The 26172-nt window shown below is 39.3% G+C and overlaps 1 protein-coding gene across 1 annotated transcript; it reads left to right on the plus strand.

Annotated features, from left to right (window-relative positions):
* The first annotated feature begins 500 nt into the window (after positions 1–500).
* LOC149224231 (uncharacterized) lies at positions 501–22369 on the plus strand. Its single transcript, XM_089388125.1, has 3 exons — positions 501–899; positions 19825–21538; positions 21640–22369. The coding sequence occupies exons 1-3, from the start codon at positions 501–503 to the stop codon at positions 22041–22043; spliced, it is 2517 nt and encodes an 838-aa protein (XP_089244251.1). The 3' UTR covers positions 22044–22369.
* The last annotated feature ends 3803 nt before the right edge of the window (positions 22370–26172 follow it).

A 26172-nucleotide genomic window follows, 5' to 3' on the forward strand; every position in this document is an offset into this window, starting at 1 on the left:
AGTCAACCTCCCAGCCACCTGAAGTAGCTCCAATAGTCACAACTGCGCCTCCTACAGTTACAACAGCAGTACCTCCCACTGTCCAGGCATCAAGAGCAGAAATCACCACAGGTACCTCAGCAACAGCAACAACACCAGGCAACAGTACAGCTATGACTACAGAGGAATTAATAAAAGCCATGGAGGAATTAAAACTCCAAGTATCAGAATTGAAAGAGGCCAAAGAGAAGTTGGCAAAGTTAGAAATAAGTTATGACAAATCCAAGATGACTGTGGCAGAAAGATCAAGAGAGGTTAAAGCATTAGAGAACAAGGTGAGAGCATTGGAAAAGGATCTCTCCCTGGACAAACCTTTGGCAGAAATCAAAGCAATTTTGTGGGCTAACATTAATCAATCTCTTGGCAATATATGGAGATCTATTCAGATTATTTATGAGCAGATTGATTTGATAGCAATAGCCCAAGTGGAGATCCAAAAAACAAGAGCTTTATTGGGACACATGCTTGAACAAGCTAATAGGCTAATACATTTTTTGAACACCAAAACCAGTGAAGAACTGGAGACACTACAAATTAGAGACAGGACAGGCACCATTCTGCAGATCAAGAAAGTTCTAACCATGAGAACTTTGATGCAAAACTTGGAAAGGAGATGCCAAGACATGCAGGTGGAAATTGATTCTTTTACAGAAAGATTTACAGTTTTGCATGAAAAGGGTTTGCCAAGTCCGTTGGGAAGTAATGAACGCCTGCTGAGACATGTAGAGTACACACACAAGTTGAACAAATATGCTGCTGATCAAGTTAATGCACCATCAAGTACTTCAGGAGAAAGAGCACTTCCATCTGGTCAAAGCCTTTATGACAAATTGGAGAATTTATTTTACATTGAACATGAGGTGAAACATCTGTTCACTATCCCACCTAACTTCTACAGGTACACAGAGACTGATGAGACTTTAAGAAAGTTGCAGAGACATAAACTACCAGAACCAGAGTGGTGGCAAGATATGTTAGGAATCCTATGAACCTATCTTTGGTATCTATGGTATCTTTGGAGAGTTGAAAGTTTTGCACCATTTATCATAAGCTGGTGAACAAAATTGAAGAACAAGCGTATAAATCAAAGCGTGTCTCATCAGAATTAAAGACACCCGAGAAAGTCGGGGCAGCAACACAAAATATCAGTGGAAGACAGCTGCAGACCGACTCACAGAGCCTACAGTCAACATATCTCACCAAACTGAGCAGCCAGCACAACAGCATTTACTTCTTCATTTATTTCTTCACTGTTTTCAAGACTACGTGTCTCTGTTTCTTGTAAAAACAATAACTCATCACTAGATATTATCTCCCTGAGATATTTTGTAATATTTTTGCATAAATACCTCCCCATTCGAAGTATTTGGGGTTGGTGATGCATTTCTTAGACTGCGTTGTAACTCTGAAAATTTTCTGAATACAAAAGCTGTTGGAATCCATTATTGCTGGCCTTTCTGGATGTGGAATTGATAGCAGAGGACTTGTTACAGAATTCTTGAATCAAAATATGGATCGATGAGTACCCTTATATCTCTTGTTTTATAGTTTTCTTGTCTACTATGTCATCTATGTTTCATGATCTGAATAATAAAGAAAAAGATTAACTCAGAATTTGCTTAACTGCACTCTGTTTTCAATCTTTGTTATTCTCTATGTTTTCTTCAGAATTAGCATAAACAGTGAATTCTTAACTGCTCATGTTTCCCCTGATTCTATCATATTGATTACATGCTAAGAAATTCTTAATTGCTTCTTGGTCATAATCAGTCACTTTCCCTCTGTCTATATGATGAAGGATTCTTAACTGCCCTTCACCCATTAGACTCCATTCCATTTGATTCCAACCTTTTAAATTGTTTCATATTTGACTACCTTGCTCTGTGGTGCCATCCTCTGTTAAAGAAACCATATCAAGCAGTCCATCCTCATGGACTCCATTAGCCCAATGGACTGAATTCCTCAGCTTCACACCTCTGCTTTACTAAATCTTACCATCCAAAAATCAAACAAAACCCCTGAACTTCATAACTAGCCTAACACCTTTCAAAACAAAGTTAAATCATAAAGAGAGAGCCCTCTCTGGATGCAGATTGGCTAGAATCTGTGTCTAAAAGATTGGTCTGTGGTTACCTGTTATCGGGAAAACTAGTGTCTATGCAGAGCTGCTAGTCCCACTAAGGCTGGTGGCTACCTTAGAAACAAACAAACTAAAAACTACTTTCGTTTTCCTTTATGAGAAATAGATAAGAGAAGAATAAGGAGACCAACCTCTGTCTTGCGCTTGGTTCCTTGCTCAGTTCCTCTCTCTTCTGGTAGGTCTTTGCCACTCGTTTCCTTGTCTACCCAGCTTCAAAGAGTACCTGTAGAATCAAAGCAGTGTAACACTATCCAAGAACATAGATCTATTATCATAAACAATACAGGACCAGATGTATATTGACCACACAAATGCATAAATCATCAATCATACAAGAATGTGGAGGAAAACTTGAATAGCTTTATTGATAATCAAGAAAGAGCAAAGAGGATTACAACCAATTGTTCTGACCCAGCATCATCCTCTCAGCAAGTAAGCCCTTCTTCACCTCATGAAAAGCTTAGATCACCCAACACTATGATGTTACACCAAGAAACCAACAGCACTTCCTTACAAGATACAAAATTCCAGCCTCTGGATCTCTGGGATGAGGGATCCATATATAGATGTTTGTAAGGGGAATGAGTCAACTTTTGAGATTTGATTAGTGTCCTCTCTCTGATAGTTCTTGATTCCACTTGGAGATTGATGATCTCTTACTCATCCCTGGTCGAATGCAGAGAGGCAAGTGTCACAGGAGAAGTTTCTGGAAGATTCCATGCTCCTCCACCTTGCGGATTGACCCTGCCATTTGTCCACTCTCGCCCATCGCACCCCATAGAAGGGCTTTTCAACATGCATCGCACCTACTGTGTGTATTCAGGTGGGATGCAACACACTTTGACTATGGAGCAGGTGAAATGGTCCAGTTTTGACCAGTTCTGAGTAGTTTTTCATGGAGAACTTCTGGGAGATGTTGTAATCAGTTGACCTTGTTCTTTTAGGGGTTGGAACAACACCTTTAGGGACTTAGGAGCCCTTAGTTTATGGACATTTATGATTGGGGTTGCAGTGCCCAAAAATGTCTATAACAGTTGCCCCCTAAAGCATGAGGTCGTTAATCTTTTGATGTCGGGTGAAATGCTTTATCATGAGGATCCGAAGTTTTCTCGAGCTGGAAGGCGACCTGTAATAAGATACAATATAATACATTATCTTCATAATATTTTCATGATCTAGCTGAGGCGGGCATTCCCATGCTCAGCTTTATAAATTCATTTTCATGTACATAGGACAGACAATCGTCTGAGTGTAGACTGATGATTCTAGTAGAGCCATCATCCCTTAGATTGGATGATTATCTGTGCAGCAATGATGTACATTTGATGTCTTTATTTTCCTGAATATATATCGCAGCCCGGATGGATGAAACTAGATCCGGGTCTTCAATCTCGTTCGATCTTCACTCAAAGTACAAGTCGATCCACGTGAGAGATGTTCTGGAGTCGAACATGGAAAGACATCGCATGATTACCAGCCAATGATGTAAGCTGTTAACAGGCGCGAGAGGAATCACCGATAATGATGATGACCCTCAAGGTACTACAGTACAATTCACGTGGTGTGAATAAGGGACTTGGCGTCGAACACCACGCAAAATCTTTCGGTCGAAGGCCATTGATGTAAACCTGTCGCCGGAAGTGAGAAAATTGCCATTGAGGCATGCAAGCTTCAAAGTACTGAAAGGGTTGTTCCTAGATCGACTTCTTGGATAATGAGCTGATGTCGACAAGAAGCGATCCGTCATAGGAGGGCCTTAATGAATCCCACATCAATGACACGGAACGGAGCAAATGATTTTAATGGAGGTGAAAACGATCTGGTGATATAAGGTTCAGGGTGGCGGTCATGAAAGAATGGAGCGAAAATGTATTATAGTGGGTGAGACACAGGTGAATTCTCTGAGTGACTTCTCTTGAACATATCGGCGACACTGACATGATGGATTGGTAGCATTAACCCCAAATGTGGATGGTGTGATGGAACCATGGTGATGTGACCAGTGAATGGAACAACCCAACCCGACTCAGATGCGGAGTGAAAGTGTCATGTTCAAGAGCGACTTGCTACCAACAAAGCTTCTTCAAGTTTTCTTCCCAATTTTTCCCCAGTCATTGCTGACCAGTACCTCTTTATTTTTGTCAATCTTGAGGAGGATAACATATGCTTGTTCTATAATTTGCCCTTCGGGCAAACCCATCGCTATGTTTTAACGAGCCTAGCGATAGTGAAACTCGTTCTTGTCTGTTATGGACAAGTTTGTCGCTATTAGGTTTTAACGAGTTTAACGACAAAGATAACTCGGTCCTTTTCAATTTTAGAGAGTCTGAAAAGGGACGTAAAGGAAACTCCAAAAAATCCTTTTTCATCATCTAATCCCTTAAGTCTGAAAAAGTATAAAATAATACAAAAGGGATGAATTTTTGGTAATTTTAACGAGCCGAACAAAACAAGCGCTCGATCTTTTTGTGTAATAATCCCTCAGGTCCAAAAAGATTAAAATCTAAAGGAGGGATAGCACTTCCGATCACTTTAACGAGCTGGAGAGGCCAATGGCTCGGCAATCTTTTCATATTTTACGAGTCAGTTGAAAAGAGCTTAAAGGAGACTCGTTTTTGAGGAACGAGTGATAGACTCGAGTAGCAGCTGATTCCAGGTAAGGTTTGGAATTTTCTAATCACGACAGTGTCACAAGGATGGCTAACAAGATCACTCTTCGCAGTTGTTCCTCAAACGGGGTAAACAATCAAGTGGAGGTGAATGATTGGCCAATATAGAGTGGAGGTGATGATGAGAACACGACCAAGGCTTCAAAGGCTGAAGTAATACATTCACGATGGTTATTTACCGGAAATTGGTTCATTTTTTAATGAGCTTAAACACTGGGGGAAACACTTGCTCATTGCTTATGTTTATTTTTTAACGAGCTTGAATTCCGCGTTAAAACTGCTCGATCCAGTCGTATAATAAGGATGTCTCATCTAAGATGCCATTTTTCAGAAGCTTGCACCTTACAAAGCTTTGCTCTGCATCCTTTCTTTATGCAAGTTAGGAAACGACCAATCCTACGAGTTTAAAGGGTTAGAGGACCTATAAATTTAAAAAATAAATAGTCGCTCTTCGCTTGCATGCCAAAAGGTTTGCATGCCCCCAAGTATAGCGAAAAATTTCCAGGTTACCAAAGATTGTTTCGTCCGTGTCACAGATAAAACACTTCCTCGGCAATGTCTACCGAAATAGACAAAGGTGAGTGGTGCAGACGCCTTAACTCACATAACTTTGACGAGGGAATATTATTCCAGCCTAATCCCATTTTCCTAAACGGAGGGGTGTGTCAGACTAGTCATATATCCTCCGCGGAAACCTACCCTATACCCAAGGTTTTCCTGCCGAAACAGACCAGGGTGCATGCCCCCTGGGTTTCAGTCATGTCCTTCGAATCACTCGCGTTCATCAGGAGGACGGACTGGGGATTGACGAGACATTCCTTGCGTGAAAAGACCATTCAGGGTCGGTACATGACTATTTGCTATGTGTGAACCAGGAAATGAAAGCTGGTCTATGAGCTTGACCACTCTTCCTTCATGCAGAAAACACATTACTCTAAAGAGTGAGGAGATGACGGCTCCCATGCAATAAATATAGTCTCGTCCAAGGAGTAGATTATAATCCAAGGGTCCTTGGACTACCATTACGTTCATGTGAACAGTTTTCCTTCTCAATGTTATCGGCACATCAGGAAGGATCCCTAACGGTCTACTGGTTCCTTTGTCAAAGCCTGTTAAATTTCTCATCTCATGCAAAAGCGATGGCAAACCAAGCGCTTTCCAAGCAGTTGAGGAAATTATACTCACAGAAGCCACTTCATCTATGATGGTACTAGCCATGACCATTCTATATATTTGAGCAATGATTTGAAATGGTACACTAGCCGGTAAACGGGGTCTGCCTAGTATATTCCAGTTAAAGGAAACAACCAGGTTGCTTGGAGGTGGGACCGAATAGACGACCAGATACGACTCTGACGAACTTCCTTCCTGCGATAAAGGAACGGGTAGACTGCCCCCATGTTCATCGGAGTCTGTGCTTACGAAGAGAATTTGAACAGTGTTGTTCTTATTCTCTTTGGTGACTGTATCATCTGAAGATGGACCTTATGAAGGCAAGATTGGGTCAATTGCCGCCTCGACCTTTTGAATTTCGTCTGGTATGGATTCAGATGGATTATCTTCAATGATAGATGCTTCGACCAACCATAAGGGCGTGTCAGCCGGATTTTCAACTAGTGACGGACTCAGCAAGAGTTTCTTATATCCAGAAGGAAGCCATAACGGTGAAACCGAATGGTCGTCCAAAACTCTTTTAGCTTTGTCTAAGAAGGGACAACGGTGGACGGTGTGATCGCCTTCACACAATTTACAAGGAAATTTATATTTTCCTTTTTGTCGAGGGGCTTCACTTTCACTAGTTGACGGTGTATGCTCAACATGATCGTCAGAGGTTGATGACACTGGATTGTGCAAACGAGGAGACTAGTCCCTTAAGATCCGAGGGATGCAAGGACAATCTCGATGATAGTGGTCTCCTTTGCAAATGACACATGGCGATTTAGGCCTAGTCGGTGCAGTGTGTGGATTTTCGCTAGACGATGCTTGGTTGCCCCTTTTCACCTTTGGCTCCTTCTTCTTCTTCTCTTTCTTCTTCTTCTCCTTCTTCTTCTCAGTTACTTGATTTCGGGCTTTACTAGCTTCATCAAGCGAAGAGGAAGGAGGAGAGGAAGAATTGGACGAAGTAGAGGATTGGGGGGTAACTCTAATATCGTTTAGTTGCTGACTTGATTGTTCAGGAATCACGGTGTTCTGAACGATAGAAGTTGAGAAGAGCCATACAGGCAAGCCGATTGTCAATCCTGGAAGAGACAATGTGGCCATATGGGGTGCACCAACATCTCCCCAAGAGGAGAAGGGACTAGGATTTCCTCCAAGGGGAACTCCTTGGTTGGTGGACTCCATTTTTCTCAACTTAAGATCAATGTAGGAAAGGTGATGATTATTCCGTTTAAAATAAATTTTAGACGCTTTGACACAACTTGTTTTTTCAATTTTTAAGAGTCGAGAAAAAACAAAAGATGACTCTAGTCACCTTCGATTTTTAATGATCCTGAAGTGACAAGTTCTCAGATGGACCTTTTCCGTTAAGAGTCTGAAAAGGAACGAAAGGGACTGCTCTAGAAATCTAGACAGAGGGATTACCAAACCAATCGCAAAACTGCAGAATACTTTTTACGGTACGGTAGTCAATCTTCCCAAATGTTGTGTTCAGTGCATTGCGATCGATAGGGCGGCAGACACGGCTTCCTATGGATAAAGGATAAAGCCTATTGTGGTCTCCCAAAATATACTCGACGGTACGTGGGAGCACAAGTCCGTACTGGCACTTATCGTCTCAAAGTGGAGGAATCACCCAACCAACAGAGAAAACAACAGTTACCAGGCTTTACGACGTCGGAATACATCTCTAGCCTAGACTTCTAGATGTTGTGCGTTAGGTTCCAAAGCATTTTTAGATTCATTAAATTTATTTTATGGTTGATCTTGCTTAAGAAATTTTCCTTTCAGGTTCACTGCGTGATGTAGATGTACAATTCCTAAAATTCAATCTAAGATGATAAACAGTTGTTTAATCTTCTTTTTGCAATGAAAATCCTAACTACTAAGGAAAGAGAGATGGCGTTCTTTCAACAAAGAGCAGAGAGCACACACTATATGCACTGTCCTAAATCAAACCAACAAACAGTCTAAAGGCAAATGCACATGCATGTATTTGTTTTCAGCCTTCTTAATGTGTGAATGATAAAAAGAAAGTTAAGCGCAAATCTGAATTATTTTTCAAAGCGACAATTACTAACAAGCTTCTTTTCAAAACAAAATGAGGACAATGATGACACTTTGTTATTTTGAATTGAAAACTTGCTTTCGACACTTGAAAAACTACTAATTCAAATCAAATACAAGAGTAACAATGTAATCAACTATCAAGAATAATCAGATTCTCTTCTATGACTGAAAACGACACTTGCGACACTTTCAAATCAAGAAACGACAGTACAATTACGCTACTTCTTTGTAAAGGAGAACTAAAAATGACTCAAAAATACATAAAAAAATTTACAGTTCTTTCACAATGGAGGCGGAATAACAGCAAGGAAAGGGGTTTCAAATAGAGGTGTACTGACTACAGGCAGTAAAACTCCTGAATAGAGCTGAAAAGAGTGAACACATAAACCAAAATTCAGGAACAAGGCCTTGTCTGATCAGCGCACCTGTAACAATGAAACTGAAATGCAACGCACCTACTACACTTGGGAAGTGTGATGAATTTGAAGTTCACATAACAGACAGTGCGCTGGACCAGGGACGAGACTTTGACTGGGTTCCGGGTCACAGTTTGCAGTTCAGTTCAGGGATTTAGGCCAAGCAAGTAGTAATCAGTAAATCAATCACAGGGGTAGATCTAAGGAGGTTACTAGAGCCACCACGAGGGCAATTAGAGAGCTTGTAAATTAATCGTTTAATTCATAAACAAAACCCGGAGATAGACTGAAGCAGCATTGATCTACTTTGCACTTGCATAGCAAATGCAGTTCGAAGGCTAGTTGGCTTCACTTCAGGCTCTGTCTGTAAGTTTATAAAATAAACAAATGTAGATAAAAAAACAATCTATTCGCTCCCCAATGGAGTCGCCATTTTGTTATCGGGAAAACTAGTGTCTATGCAGAGCTGCTAGTCCCACTAAGGCTGGTGTCTACCTTAGAAACAAACAAACTAAAAACTACTTTCATTTTCCTTTATGAGAAATAGATAAGAGAAGAATAAGGAGACCAACCTCTATCGTGTGCTTGGTTCCTTGCTCAGTTCCTCTCTCTTCTGGTAGGTCTTTTCCACTCGCTTCCTTGTCTACCTAGCTTCAAAGAGTACCTGTAGAATCAAAGCAGCATAACACTATCCAAGAACATAGATCTATTATCATAAACAATACAGGATCAGATGTATATTGACCACACAAATGCATAAATCATCAATCATACAAGAATGTGGAGGAAAACTTGAATAGCTTTATTGATAATCAAGAAAGAGCAAAGAGGATTACAACCAATTGTTCTGACCCAGCATCATCCTCTCAGCAAGTAAGCCCTTCTTCACCTCATGAAAAGCTTAGATCACCCAACACTATGATGTTACACCAAGAAACCAACATCACTTCCTTACAAGATACAAAATTCCAGCCTCTGGATCTCTGGGATGAGGGATCCATATATAGATGTTTGTAAGGGGAATGAGTCAGCTTTTGAGATTTGATTAGTGTCCTCTCTCTGATAGTTCTTGATTCCACTTGGAGATTGATGATCTCTTACTCATCCCTGGTCGAATGCAGAGAGGCAAGTGTCACAGGAGAAGTTTCTGGAAGATTCCATGCTCCTCCACCTTGCAGATTGACCTTTCCATTTGTCCACTCTCGCCCACGCACCCCATAGAAGGGATTTTCAACATGCATCACACCTACTGTGTGTATTCAGGTGGGATGCAACGCACTTTGACTATGGAGCAGGTGAAATGGTCCAGTTTTGACCAGTTCTGAGTAGTTTTTCATGGAGAACTTCTGGGAGATGTTGTAATCAGTTGACCTTGTTCTTTTAGGGGTTGGAACAACACCTTTAGGGACTTAGGAGCCCTTAGTTTATGGACATTTATGATTGGGGTTGCAGTGCCCAAAAATGTCTATAACATTACCTCGGTCGTATTCCCTTTTCTTACAACTTTTGGGGAACAACCTGAGTGATAACACATGGTATCTTAAATGACATCTTCCCTTGAGATATTTATTTTACATTTAAGGAACTTTATCAATGCGAGTTATTATGAAAAGGAGGTTATATACCTTGTATTTACTTTTTCTTTTTGTTTTTCCTTTATAGATGCAAGCATATTTTTAAGGATCAACTTGATGTCATCCTACTTTGTAAACAAGTTATAATGACTTGCTTATCTTTAAAGTACATATGTAGCAAAGTTTTCATCTACTAATGTACCTTGATAGAATGTAGGAAATGGAGCTCATGCTTTCGAAATTTTCCTGGGCCTTGTACCCTCTTTAGTGAGACACCTCCAACTTCTGAATCTAAGAGATAAGCTTGATCACCAAACTCCTTTCATTCAAGAAGGAGAATTTCCTTCCTAACCTCAAGAGGAACATAATCAAAGTAATTAGCCACTGACTTTGATCCAAATAACCAATGTTTGTGGGAAGAAAAGGCACTTGCACTACCTCGGTGACTCAACATTCTCTGCCAAGGATCCATGAAGACTAGGGACGACGAGTGCAACTAATAGAAAAAATGGACTTGAAGCCTTTATGAACGAAAAGGAGAGAGTAATAGGAATATTGGAGTTAATTGTACCCAGAGACTGGCGCGAAAAGCTATGTAAAATTAAAGGACACGTGCAAGTATGACTACCAACCTACCCAATGAAATGTGTTGTAATGAGATGAAATATGGGATGACACCCATATATTACAACATAATATATCCAAACCACCTTGTGAAACCACTATGGGAAGAGATGGAACAAGAACCAGACCAGAGAATTATAGTGCTAGAAGTAATAGACCATAAAATTTACAGTTTTAAAACAAAATATAAGGAATTGACGTTTAGTTGACTCCACAAACCAAGGCAAAGTGACCAAGGAAAAACCCTGCTAGAGAGAAGAAGAACCTAACTTGACACGTTTAGAACCAAATGGAGAATGTACTTGGGTACCAAACCCCACAGACCAAAACCGAGCAGTTAAAGAAGATCCCCATTGGGCCCTAGAGTGATGCAGTGGGGGAGCATTGTCACCATCTCAAAGGCAGGACCAATTCACGTGCAATGAAGAAATATAACAAAAAACATGAACCCTCTCTTGTTGTCACAACATTGTACAGGCCAAGCCAATTTACTGTGGACAAATAATGAGGAGTGAAGGTATCCAGATACTAATAAAGAACATAAAGGTAACCACCCTCGGAGACGAAATATACTTGATAAGGAGAGCAAAAGAAATCAAAGAGTAAGAAATTGTGTATACCATCCCAAGTATATCTACAAGTCCGCCACCTTGCTATAACTTCCATGCATTTGTAATAATGGAATCGCGTCTTTGCATTCGAATTTAAATAGAAAATACCATTGCATGTGAGATCCAGGCACAGACAAGTGTCATGTACGACACCTCATTTGAAACCCACATACCTTCCCTAGTACAAAAACTCATCAATGAACTCATAGTAATTCCAATCAGGCTCCATCACTGTAATAACCAATCCACTCACTAGAAGCTAATGCATCTATGCTCTTAACTAAATTTCATATCGATCTCGTAATGAAATCCCTGATGGGCATTTATCATGACGAGACTGGGCTAGGTTAACCTTTTCATGTTGATGGGATAAGCGCCATGTGAGAATTGGGGGTGAAAATTGTAGTGAGTGGCACGCTGTTGAAATATGGCAACAAGAATATTCCAATTTAATTTGTCCTCGAATTAAATTATGAATTAAAATCAAATTTAATCTTAACGACTACTTGGAAATAATTAATTAATTAATTTTAAGTTAAATAGTTGGAAAATTCAAGTTAGAAGTCTTTCTGAAGTCATGCAAGAGTTATCCCTTAAATTAAGGAGATAAGATTGAGTTGTATTTGAGTTGTAATTAGTTAACTCAGTTTACTGAGTTAAGTCCAGTTAAATTAGTTCCAAACTATTTGAGGAACTAATAGTGAGTTAACAATCAGTTAACTGAAGATTCCCTCATCAAAAACTCATGCATGTCTATTCTGAGAAAGACCCAGTTGCGATTAAAGTTCAAGGACAGTGTACTATCAGTTGCATGTGTTTTCTCATGGAGAAAACTCATGCATGCAGTCAAGGATTTATCCCTGAGGATTGCACAATTTTGAAGGATTAGTTTTCCACTTGGTAATTGGAAAATCATCCACAAGGAACAGTGCAAGGAAATGGGATCTTGGAGGGCAGAGAGGAAGGCTGGAGAGAAGCCAAGATTGCCTGTGAGCATCTGTGAGGATTGTACTGAGAGCTGGCTAGCTGTGAGAGCTAAGGCTTTGTATAATTCCTATGTATTTCCACCATGTATGATAATACAATAGTGCGCGATTTTTAGCTGAGGCTTTCCCCAAAGTATTTTCATGTGTATCGTGCCACTAATTCTTCTTCTTCTAGTTATATTGTTCAACTCGATCTTTAAGCTTCTGCAAATTGATAGTAGAAGTAGGTTATAGTATTCTGCTTTGATTTATATTGCATTAGCGGGTTAATCTACACAGATTTTCTACACATGCCCTCCAACAACCACCGTCCCTTCCTCCACTTGTACCCTCCGCATGGTAATCATGTGGTTACTTTCCTTTTTAGACCACTTAAATGACACCCCCATTAGGGAGACTACCTTTAGAGGAGGATTTATCTTGCTCCACCACCTATGTATACTTTCCAAATCTCCTATATATAAAGTGATCAACCAATCCTCATCCAAGGTGCAATGTTGACCCTGACAACCTAAGTTTGCCAACACATCTGCCACCCTATTCCCTTCCCAAAGTGTATGCTAAAAAAAATATAATCAAATGTTGTTAATAATTGTTGCATATTAGAGACCACCTCTTGAAGGAACCAATTGTGCACCACTTTGTGCATGGGATGCCCCTTCAACAACTTTTGAATGCATCTAAGAGAAACCTATGAATCACTATGAACCTAAAGTAGCTTATAATCTCATTTGACTGCAATCTGAAGACCTCTTTCAAGTGCCATAAATTCTGCCAAGTTATTTGTAGCTACCCCACATGACCATGCATATATATGTAGAGGTAGGGAGTTGGCATCTCGAAAAATCCTGCCACATCCTACCAAACCAGGATTTCCTTTAGAGGAACCATCAAAAATTAACTTGAGAAAGGAAGGAGGATGCGGGGAATACGAGTTCTCTGTAGAGTATCTTGAGTTATGTAGTTAGGATAGGGAGGTTAGGCACATCAAAGGATTTAAATCAAGGTTCTTCAGAATGGAATGTTCAAAATCCTCTATTAACCAATTGTCCTTGGTACAGGGTAATGCTACGATAGTTTCCCAGATATTCAAGAGGATTACTTCTTTTAGCACTAGAGGTGAACTAATTTTCATGCTAAATATTCTAAGGTTTCTCTTCTTCCATAAATTCCAAAGGAAGAAACCTAACACCAACTTCCACGCATGTGAAACAATTAGGTTTTTAAATTTACAATAGAACCAACGATCTTCGAAAGTATTCAAGTCCTTCATGAATGGTCAATGAAAACCAAAGAGTCGATAGAGGAGGTCCCATATGTCACCTGCAAAACTGAAAGAGAGAAGAATATGCTCTGTTGACTCTTCTTGTTGGTGACAAAGATGGCATAATGATGGCCCCACATACCCGTTTTCTTGAATACGATCCCATGTAAGCAAGCACCCCCACTCTATTAACCATAGAAATGTAGAGAGTTTTGGCCACCAAGCTCCTTTCGAGATCCTACTCCATACCATTGGCTTGTCAAATAATGAGAATCCAACAATGAAGGAGTAGGATTTTTTAAGAGTAAAGAATCCTAATGATTGATGCCCCCACCATAAAATATTGTCCTTTTGAGATACTCTAATCTTCCTATCTGTCAATGGTTTCTAGTAATCTTCACGGGGAAAAGAGCCTTCTGAAGAAGGCCAATAATCTTTATCCTTCCACCATCGCCAAAGTTTATTACCTTCATATGGTTTCCAGTAATGAGACACCTTAATAGCACCCAAAGTTTGTGATAAGGCTTTAATCGATAGGAGGCTCTCTTTCTCTACCATTCAGGCAAGCTACTACCAAGCATCTTCCCAAAAGGATGTTGTCGTTCCTCCACATATTTCACAAAAAGAATACTCACACACTCATTCTTTCCATTGCTATGACCAATTCCAAATCCCTGAGCCTTGGATATCCTCCTTCATTCCCAAACAGTCAACCAGAGTGCTAGAGGGCATGTGTTTTCTTTCCCAAGTACATATCAATAGCATAGGTCCTCCCTTCAACCATAACGACCAAAGTTTCATACTATAGGCTTTGCTAATCAATTCTGGATCCCGTAGACCTAACCTGCCAATACATTTTGCGCTAATGACTTTGTCTCATACTACTAGAGACCACCTTTGCACTTTAACTGATCCTCTCCAAAGGAACTCTATCCATAGAGATTGAATATTATTGAAATCTTCTTTTGGTATAAGCATCACTACCATTTGGTAATTCGGAATTCCTTGCAGCACTGATTTGGTAAGCACTAGTTGACCTGCGAAATTTAGAGCCCGAAAATACCAATCACTGACCCCTTGTCAAACCCTTTCCATGAGATCTTCCTAATTTGATGCCCACTTATAATATAATACCAAGGGAACCCCAAGATATCTAGACAGGAGTTGGGATCGATGAAAATCTAACACACGAGTCAAGTGTGCAGGTATTTCTTCCTGGAAATTGAAGAAGAAAATATGTGTTTTATCCTTGTTAATTGTTGTCCCTGAAGACTCCATACAACTCTGTAATATGCTCCTAAGATCTTTCACTTCTTTTAATGTAAGTGGGCCAAAGAGAACAACATCATCAACAAACTATTGATGTTTTATATGAATATCTTGGCCAAACAATCATAGACCAGAGATATGACCCAGAGAGTAAGAATTCTTGTACATTTTCCCAAGCCCTTCCATAACCAAAATGAAAATAAATGGAGAAAGAGGATCATCTTGTCTGATACCTCTAGAAGGGTTGAAGGTATAGGAAGGGGATCCATTTATAAGTATTTAGAAGAAGCCAATTGAGATTAGTGATCCTATCCAAGAGATCCACTGGCCAAAGAATCTAAAGGCCTCTAAAATTTGTAACAAATAATCCTAGCTAAGCCGATCATATGCTTTGAACAAATCCAGTTTGATTAACATACATGATTTCTTCCATACTCGTAAGGAATGTATGATTTATCATGCCTCAATTATGTGATCTGCGATGTGACGACCCTATACAAAACCCGTTTTCTCCGGTGATATCAATCCTGGAAGTAAGGGTTTCAAACGGATCACTATCACTGTAGAAATGATTTTGTATATCACATTACAAAAAGCAATAGGATGAAAACTAGTAGGGTTCTTCAAGTGCCCACTTTTTGGAATAAGGGTAAGGAATGTGTCATTCAAGCCAACATTAATTGATTGAGTTCTTCATTATTCTTCCGCCAACTCATAAATCTCCTAACCTAGAAAGGCCCAACATGCCTTGAAGAAGTCGAAAGTGAATTCATCGAGACCGAGTGACTTATTCCTAGGCAAATTCATAACTACCATTTCCACCTCCTCATATGAAATCGGTCTCATTAGAGCCATATTTTGTTCTTTGCTTATAATCCTAGGGATATAATGGAGGACAACATTAATAGATGGTTGTCTAGAGGATGAGTTATCTGACATAATCTCATGGAAACACATTACCAGTTCATATTCTATTTCTTAGTGAAGGATTTTCCTTTCCCCATCCACTCCCAAAATTGAGAAAATCCTATTATTATGATGACACTACAACATTGAGTTATGGAAGAATTAAGAGTTCCTTTCTCCTTCCTTAAGCCACTGTAACCTACATTTTTTATGCTCGATTGTTTATTTATGTTTGCGTCGTTGTTCCAACTTATATAGCATCAATCCTTCCTGAATTATCATTCCTGGGAATCTACCCTCTAGGATCATACATTGTTGAATCTCTTTCATTTGGTCTTCAAGTTTAACCTTATCTTATAAGATATTACCAAAGACTTGTTTATTCCATAGTTTCACCCGCTCCTTTAAGGCTTTAATCTTTAGTTGAAACATGTGCATTTTAGACAAACCATAAACATTCATTTCCATCTACCACCTATTGAGGAGCTCAACAAAATCAGGCTTCTGGAACCAAAAGGTCTCAAATCTAAAAAGGCAATTGTGTGGGGCCTCCTTTAGATCGAACTCGAGCCTTAGTGGCCAGTGGTCTGACCCAAGACAAGGAAAAATAGCGGCTTTCACAAACATGTCGTTATGAATCACCTCTTCAGAGAGAAGGAAACAATTCAATCAAATTGTTATCTGATGTCTTCCATCTCGTCGGTTGTTCCAAGCATACAAACCATTAATGGTTGATATATCCAGTAGCTGGATTTTATATATGTAGCTATCAAAGGAAGCAGATTCTAAGTCCAATCTATGTACACCTCCTTTTCTCTCCTTTAGGGATCTAATTAGGTTGAAATCCCCACCAACAATTCATAGTGAGTTACCCACCAGTTGTTTAGAGGCCAAGATTCGGTCCAAAAAGTGAAGTTCTCTCCCGCTATTGAGGGGTCATATACCTTTGTTAGATAGACTACATCTTTCGTCCCTCTATAATGAAACTTTCCCTTCATAATTATCAGGTTGGAAAATCAGTCTTGGAATACCACCTGAAGAGGATTCCACAGAATGGAAAGACGTCCTTCGCATCAAGAGACATGTTATGACAACCTTTCCAATAACTTCCTAAAATGGATGGAAATTTTTCCCTGTGAGCTTAATTTCCTGCAAAATTATAATCATCATTTTCTCCATCTAAATATTGTCTCTAAAATATCTTTGTTTCTCTTGATATAAATAATTAGAATCATTAACCATCTTTTATTTTCATTTTAATTTCTTTTAATATTAACAAATTAAATGTAAATTATACATGATATTATGTAAATTTAAGGAATACCAATATGCTTAAAAATATTTATAAAAATTAAATTAATTTAATAAAACCTAAATTTTATATTAATTAATTTATCATTGATAAATGAATTTGGAGATATCTTAATCTGATTTAAGAATCTTATAAATTAGTTGTACCAAAAGAAATAATAATAACAATTGTAAGTTAATTGAAACAACCCATACAGTATAACTATACTCCAAAATTGCACAAATGTAACCAAGTAAATGTCCTCAAGATGCCATGCATGCCATTGCCTTTTAGGTGCTATAAGTCATCCTACATAGCACTACCAGTTAAGAATAAACTAGCGATGAAGATACCACTTACTAAAAATACAAAATTATAGATAACAATCATCTTAATCCATAGAAAATGTAAAAATATACTAATAAATAATAATTTAAAAATATTTAAATAATTCATATATAAATATTTTTACTTTAATTTAATAATAAAAAATTATCTTAATGAACTGCCATATATTTGAAGGGATGCAAACATCTTTTAAAATAAAATAAATTTAATACATTAATAAATACAATAATCTAAATACATAACACAAAACAAAACTAAATGCAATAAATATTTAAATGTATTTAAAAAAAATTAACATTCCAAGACTAAGTCTTCTAAATTAAAAAACCTCCTTAGGTCAAAAAAGAACTGTCGCATTTTTCTTCCACATGTTAAAAAAGATTGTCGCAGACTCGCATGTTATTCCGTTCACACACAAATGAAATCAATTCAAAACAAATACACTAAAAGTCAAAGTAGATAGATCTCCGTTGACGCACAAAAGGATTCCAATTTCTCACCGTAGAGATAGAGTTGAGTTGTCTATAATGCGACTTTTTGAGATTCCGGTGACGGAATCCGGCGGAAGAAATTGAGCTGAAATCATGATTTGTTGCAGTTAAAATGGTTTTTTAACTGCATATTCGGATTCAGCACCCTGAAAAACCCCTGGGACAGTTTCATTGTGCAGAAATTAGTTATCAAACTTGGATTTCCATAAATCACTGCCGGATTTTCACCGGAAAAAATCGCCGGAAAGGCTTTCAAAAAGTCGCGTTAAAGACTACGGCGATAGAGTTGCCCTAAATTGACCGCATCAAGCCAAATGGGCCCGTGTCAACATCCATCGCACAGGGTACCCACCACCTCCTGTGCCCCACTTATTTAATTCAGGGCGCCGCGGTCACTAAGCAGAGCAAGTGGATTATACCTACCACCTCCTGTGCCACTCTTATTTATTTATTTATTTCAGGGTGCCCTGGGCATTAAGCATAGCAAGTGGATTTGTTTAAGCTATTGAGCATACAGAGCCTGGGGTTTTCTCTCACAACAGGGACCGCGCTCATATATCTTTTCATTATGAGAGGGCCAAGGAATCTTAGTGCTCCGCTCCTCTGGTTGGCGCTACAGATGATTTTTGTATCAGTATGTGCAGTGGAGGCAAATTTCACCAACGTTCCACGGGACGCGCAGCTCCTGTTAGCGATCAAACAAACCTACAATTATTTGTCGCTGGATGACTGGGTCGAACCGTCCTACACGAACTTCTGTAACTGGACTGGTGTCACCTGCGACGAGAAGACTCGACGGAAAGTAGTGGCTCTGAATCTGCAAAACAAGAGCCTCTCCGGTTCAATCCCGCCGGAATTGGGCCATCTCCACCACTTGGCATCGCTCAACCTTTCCTACAATAGTTTCAGGGGTTCCATTCCTTCTTCTCTCTTTGGAGGACCAAATTCCTCGCTGTCCATTCTGTCACTTTCCCACAACCAAATCAGTGGCACCATTCCCACCGGTCTCTTCAATTCCACTGATTTTCAGTATCTCGACTTTTCGTACAACAACCTCGGTGGCTTCATTCCTCCTCGGCTTGGCTTGCTGTCCAACCTCCACCATCTCAACCTCCGTCAGAACAACTTCGTAGGCCCGATTCCCCTGGCTCTGTCTAACAGCACAAAGCTTACTGTGCTGGACTTGTGTTTCAATCTCTTGTTGAATGGGACTATACCTCCAGAGTTGGGTTTATTGTCTAGATTACAATACCTGTGTTTAGACTTTAACGACCTCACTGGTACTATTCCCACATCGATTCCCTCCAACTGCACTCAACTGCGGGCGTTGATGATTGGAAACAAGCATGTCTGGTACAATTCCTGCAGAATTGGGCAAATTACGGTACCTCGAGACGCTCTTCATAGACATAGCCAATTTTGAAGGTCCGTTGCCTAGCGCACTTGGGAACGTCACCACACTCAAACTGCTCCCCATCGGCATATACAGCCGCCGTTCATTTATGACCCGATAGCTTGTGATTTATGGTTTGCCCTCGCCATCTACCGTAACTCTCTGACGGGCACAATCCCCAAATCTCTGGGACAGCTCTCTAACGTGAATGATTTCGTGATAAGTGGCGAAAAGCCAAATTGTGATCGAAACTAGCACATCCATACGCCCAGCTACCTCTACTTATTTAGTTAAGGGGGGGGGGCGGGTTCCTAGATCGAGGAAGAGAACAAGCAGCAGCCGCAGTACACCTAATTACATCAATCCCTTTCAGACTAGATTCTTTTGACTCGTTAGGAGGAGCCACCTACTTCCCTATTCTCTCCATACCCCGCCTACTATTGCTACTCACCTACTTACAGCCATCAGGGTCAGATATTTCGCTGGCTAGGAGATCAGTCACTCGCCTTCAGTCACTGGCTAGGATGTGGCTGGCTAGACCAATCACTGGCTAGGCTGGCTAGTTCATATCGCAGATAGCTTGTGATTTATGGTTTGCCCTCGCCATCTACCGTAACTCTCTGACGGGCACAATCCCCAAATCTCTGGGACAGCTCTCTAACGTGAATGATTTCGTGATAAGTGGCAATTTCTTCACGGGCACCCTTCCGCCCGAGTTAGGTAATCTTACAAACGTCCAGTACTTCAATGTGAGGGGTAATTCGCTAACAGGAAGTATACCCAGCGACTATGGTCGCTTAAATTCGGTCACCAGATTCCTGGCATTTGATAACGACTTGAGCGGAGGGATCCCAGCGGAGCTAGGAAACTGCTCAAGCTTGGCCCAGCTTTGGCTCTCCGGAAATCGGCTCAGTGGGCGTATACCAGAAGAACTTGGCCGCGGTTTGACGAAGCTTAGTAGTCTGTCTCTGGACCACAATGACTTGAGCGGCACAATACCAGAGAGCCTGTCCAACTGCACTCAAATGCAAGACTTGAATCTCGGCTACAATCGGCTTCGAGGTACCATTCCTCCTGCTGTTGCGAATTTAAGGCATATAGTTAAATCGTTTTCTATGCCGCGCAATCTACTTGAAGGCAACATTCCTGTCGAGATCGGAGGCATGATGCTTGTTACCAACATAGATCTCGCAGGCAATCTGCTGAGTGGTCAGATTCCCTCCAGTTTGGGAAGTTGCGTGGAAGTCCTTCATCTCAACCTTTCCGGCAACCGCCTTGAGGGAGAAGTTCCGCTGTGGTTTCGATCCATGATCACTCTTACAGATTTGGATCTTTCCGATAATCAGTTGTCTGGTTCAATACCACCATACCTCGGCGACATGGGAACTCTCCGCTCTCTGAATGTGTCCTACAACAGTCTGTCGGGGCCGATTCCAAACAAGGGCGCGTTCCGAAATCTTACGGCCGCTTCTTTTCTTGGAAACAAAGGTTTATGCGGACCGATCCTCGGCGTAGCTTGCCCTGCAGCTTCGGCCCCTTCTTCATCCCCCCGACTAAGCAAAGGCAAGAGATTGGCTATAATATTCTCCGCCTTGGTATTTGTGGGGTTCACCACAGCAGCTTCGATATTCTGTTTTATCCGTGCTCGAGCAAAGTCGAAGAAGGAGAATGCTATGCATCTTGCCTTTACGAAATATTCTGCAGGAATCTCAGAGAAGGCCAATTCTATAAAGTCGATGTCCACAACCGAGCTGTTCGAGGCAACTTTAGGATTTAGTCCACAGAATATAGTTGGTTCTGGGAAAACAGCAACAGTGTATAGAGGCTGCCTCTCTGATGGATTGGAAGTCGCCATTAAGAGATTCAAAGAAGATACAAGCATGGAGTCATTTCGCGATAATCTAATCGCTGAATTGCGGGTATTAGGCATGACGCGACACCGAAATCTAGTTCGAATGTTGGGTTATTGCAACAGCCCCGGAATGGTTTCGCTGGTTATGGAGATGATGCCGAATGGAACCTTGGCGAGGCATATAGAAGAGAAAATTCTCGATTGGGAAACTGCGGTGAGTATCGCAGTGGGAGTGGCGAATGGATTGATTTATCTTCACAAAGAGGGTTTAGAACCTATTCTTCATTGTGATCTCAAACCCTCCAACATCTTGCTTGATTTCGATCTCAAACCTGCAATTGCTGATTTTGGGCTCTCAAGAATTCTGAAATATGGCGACATGGGCGACGGATTTATTACCTCCAACATTAGGGGTTCCATCGGTTACATGGCACCAGGTACAAACAAGATTATTGACTCTCTTCCTTGTGTTCGTATAATTTATTAATTTTGATTATGGAAGCTCGATCTTACTTGTGTTTGTCTTGTGTTGTTACAGAGTATGCAGCTGGTTCGAGAATCACCTCAAAGGTTGACGTATACAGCTATGGAATCGTCCTCTTGGAAATGGTGAGCGGTAAAAGCCCAACATGTGAGATGTTTTCGAATGGAAGAACGACACTTCGACAGTGGGTGGTGGATGCCATTGGCGATGGCAATCCCTTGAGAACTGTTGCTCCTCACTTCTTCCAGAGAGGCGCGCCAGGAGAGTGCTCGATTAAAGATGAGATGATTAAAGTACTGTATTTGGGATTGACTTGCAGTTCACACGCACCTCAAAATAGACCAAGCATGAGTGAAGTGGTTCAGAATTTAAGTACATTGTATTCAATTGCAGTGCCGCAAAGAGAGGATTCTCTGTCGCTTCTGAGCACATCCTCATCTCCTTGCTCGTCGCCTTGATGGACTCCAGACACATTCACATGGGTTACCTGTGACTCAGTAACTTGAGGGGTTTTAATGGATCTGTGGACAACCTAAGAGCATGAGGAATGATATCATGCAATGTGCTCCACCGAGTTTAAATCAAGTCTAAATGTAACGTTGCAGTGATAATGTGGGAGTCCGAATACATTGTTTTCAACTGATTATATATATAAAAGATATTTTCTTATATATAAAATAGTTAATGATGTCATCCAACATTTTTTTTCGCTGTGAGAAAGGAAACCAACCGAAACGATGTTAGAGTAAATAAAGTGGGGGTACTTAGGAATTTGTATACATTGTTTTCAACGAGCTTGAATATATATATGAAAATAAATAAATATGTATGTTTACTATATTGTAAAGGTATTTGAAACTAAAAGATGTTTGAAGATTTTTTTGAAAGGAGGAAATTAAGGTCTGAAAAGTTAACCCGGCCATAAGACCTATTTTATTAGATCAATATGTTTTAGGTTTGATCACATTTAAGGCTTCTTAATATATTTAAGTATATTATCATGTTCATAAGAAGAATATCACAATAAGATCAAATAAATTATTTTTGCTTGAGAGCTACTTAAAAGTTTTGATTAAAAGGGTTTAAGAAAATTTATATTTTTGTGATGATGTGTTTTGTGTCTATTTTTTTTATACATTTTAAATTAGCATAAGCATACTAAGAAGCAAAGTTTCCATTGATTTGGCATAAGAGTTGAGTAAGGAGTTCTATGAATTATTGAAATGTATCAAAAAAAATGCATAAAATCCTTTCAAGTCAATAATGTGTGTTGCTCATTAGGGCTAGACTCAGTGGACAGTGGACGGAACTCAAAATGTTAACATTCCCCACCATAGTTCAAAGCTTGGATACCTTGGTGCTTGATGGCAATATTTGAGTGAAAAATTTAAGGCTTATAGTGGCAACTTGAGAGACTTGACTCTATGTTTAGAAGGTGTGATTCTCCCTAATTATTGATTCTCCCAATTAGTTCATACCAAAAAGGTGTTTTTCAATTTAAAATTCAATTCTGTAAATTATCATAAAGACATGATTGAAATTTAATAAAGAGGTTATCATTAATTAAATCCAAAAACATTATAATCACATTTTGGTATGCGTGATTAGTTATTTATACCACAATGAGCATATTTTAATACCTTGAACATGCAACAATAACATAGAAATGTATACCATATGAAGAATAATTGATCTCTAACAATATAATTTCATAAATATCTAGGTGTGAGGAGCCACAATAGAACATGTTGTAACAACTATTGCAACAAATCCAAGAGAAGAGGTACCTTACTATGTGAAGTGAGTTGTGTCATTTTAAAAGAGTTGTTCATTAAAAAAATAAAGGCATTTACAAAAAATTCAAGAGAAGAGGTGCCCTACTATGTGAAGTGAGGTGTGTCATTTTACAAGAGTTGTGCATTAAAAATAAAGACATTTACAAATACTTTGAAGTCATATTTAATATAATTTTTTAAAATGAAAAATTAAATAAATAGCAACAAAAATATAAAAATATATTTGATTTAATTTCTTCTAAGAAACTATCTCACATATGATCCACTATGGGGCCATGATTGGTATGCACACAATGCGAACATCAATGTGGAAGAATTGCATTGGAATAGAATAGGGTGGGTGCAAGCTAATGTTGGTGTTCATGACACATTAGTGGAAATACAAACCTAGAAAACAACAATATGATGACTTAGAGAGATGATTAGAGGTACTTATGAAATGAATTACAAGATGGTGTAAAAATATGAAATCTAGGAAAATGAGTTGGATCTCTCAAAATTTTATTTTTTATTTATAAAAATTGCCAAACTATGTGAATTGTGAGTTTTCCTAGCATTTGTATGTTATTTTTTCGTGTAAAAAATAACGTGTATGTTTCCATTAGTGCAATCTTTAAGTAACTAAAAGATAAAATCTTGATACAAAAAAATGTGAAGTTATAGAGAACATATTGTTCTTTTGCACATCTGCTTTTCCAAAATTTATAATCTTAATTTTATATTTTTTTAAATTATGAAGTCATTATATCCATGAAATTGTATGGTTTTCCATCCGTGCAACTTAATATGGTTTTAACATTATCAAACAATACTTTATATAGACTATAGGTCTTAATAATCCTCTAGTGCACAATATAAATGTTTTTTTCCAAAAGGTTATGCATGCAAAAATAGACAAGGGATGCAATTTATGATTTTGATATTTATCAAGAGAAAAATGTATAAAAATAGTAACAATTGTGTGTGTGTGTAGAGAGAGAGGGGGAGAAAGAGAGAATCTACACAGCCGACTCATTGAGAGAAAAAATGATTAAAAATGGATTAAGAGAGAGAAAGAGAGAGGGAGAGAGAGAATCTACACAATTGATTCTATATGTGTATGTATTTTCATGGACAAGAGTTTTGTCTATATTATAGAAAAATAATGTCAAAGATAAAGATATATGTGTTTTCTCAAAAGTTTATTTTTTCATGTAGAGGTTCATTAGGAAGAAACCAAGTCATTATGCACATCAGATTCTCACCAAGAAAAATATAAATTCAAAAAAGTGTTTGCGCATTCCTAGCAACAAAACTGTGTGTGTTTCTAGGGCTAGGAACACATGCACATTCCTACAGCTTGCGAGTTTAAAGCATGGAAAATGGTTGAGGTGGGTTTAGGTGCGGTGAGGAGGGACAGAGAGGGAGGGATAGAGGCGCCAAGGGAGAGAGAGAGGGGGATGGGGAAGACTGAGTTGGAGGGAAATGGTTTAGGTGGTTTTGGGGGGTGGGGAGGGTGAGAGAGGGAGGGATGGAGAGGCTAAGGGAGATAAAGAGAGAGAGAGAGAGGAGATGGGGAATAATGGGTTGCCAATTGAGAGTTGAAAAGCCAGAAAGATGAGGAGGGACGGTGGGGAAGGGACAGGGAGGGAGATATTTATAGCTTACATAAGGAGGAAGAAAAAGACAAAGTTGGAGGGGGTTGTTGTAAAGGGGTGAGAGAGAGGGGGGGGGGGGTAGAGAGAGGAAGAATGAGAGATAAAGAGATAACACATGAGGAAGATAATGAAAGGAGTGGGGGAGTGAGGGAGAGATAGCTAGAAGGATAAATGGAGGGAGAAAGAGACAAAGTTGAAGGGGAGAGAGAGAGAGAAGTTGCTTTAAAGCATGGATTGAGTAAGGGATTGGCGATAGAGAAATAGAGGGATGGGTAGGGTGGAGGTGTAGGTTTTAACCATGCATAATTAATCACTGCAAACATATTCTAAATAAAAATAGAAAATATGCACTAGCAAAGACACAAATTTGCATAGAAATTTTATCAAGGAAACCTACATCGGGAAAACCAATAAACTTTTTTTCATTATATTTTCTATATAATATTACAATACTATATACAACCTATGACATATGAATCGTCAATCCAACAATAATTCTATAACCAAAGCTAAACCATGGGAAAAACCACAATGTATCCCAAAATTGCTTTTAGAAAAATCATGGGCTTAAAACCACAAAAAACGATGTAAAAAATTGCCCAAAAATATTCTTTCAAGGAGTTGTCCTGGACCTTGTGTAGGGGATCTCCCGCCCCCTACATACACCTCGACTAATGCATGGGGGCTTCACTGAGGGAGAAATACCATACCACGTGGGTTCATATTGGGGGATATATATTGTGTAAAAAATGACAATATATATTGGGGGTTATATAGGGGGTAAAGGGAAATTATATTGGAAGGTATAAAAAATGGAGCTCAAAGTTAATGGAAAAATATAAAGGGGTATAAAATATGTAAAGGAAAAAATGGATACCTACAATATCTAGTGAAAGTAGGGGTTTTTTAAATTGGGAAGGTGTATTGGATTAATATTGGTAGGGGGTTAAATAATGTGATTTTTAGAGGTATTTTCCAATATGTAGTCAAATTAGGGGTATTTTTTAGTATGCCACGAACGCACGTGATATGTTAGAGGTCCATTGGGTGAAGCCCCCGTGAATTGATGGGGGTGAAAACCCGTCCTTTTCTCATGGTATATAAGTCGTACAAAATATATAACACATGTCCAACATTCTCCCACTTGTTTTTTT

The sequence above is a fragment of the Pinus tabuliformis genome, chromosome Q (assembly GCF_031772625.1).
Source record: "Pinus tabuliformis cultivar Carrire ecotype Pingquan chromosome Q, CPIR1, whole genome shotgun sequence".
Classification (NCBI taxonomy): Eukaryota; Viridiplantae; Streptophyta; class Pinopsida; order Pinales; family Pinaceae; genus Pinus; species Pinus tabuliformis.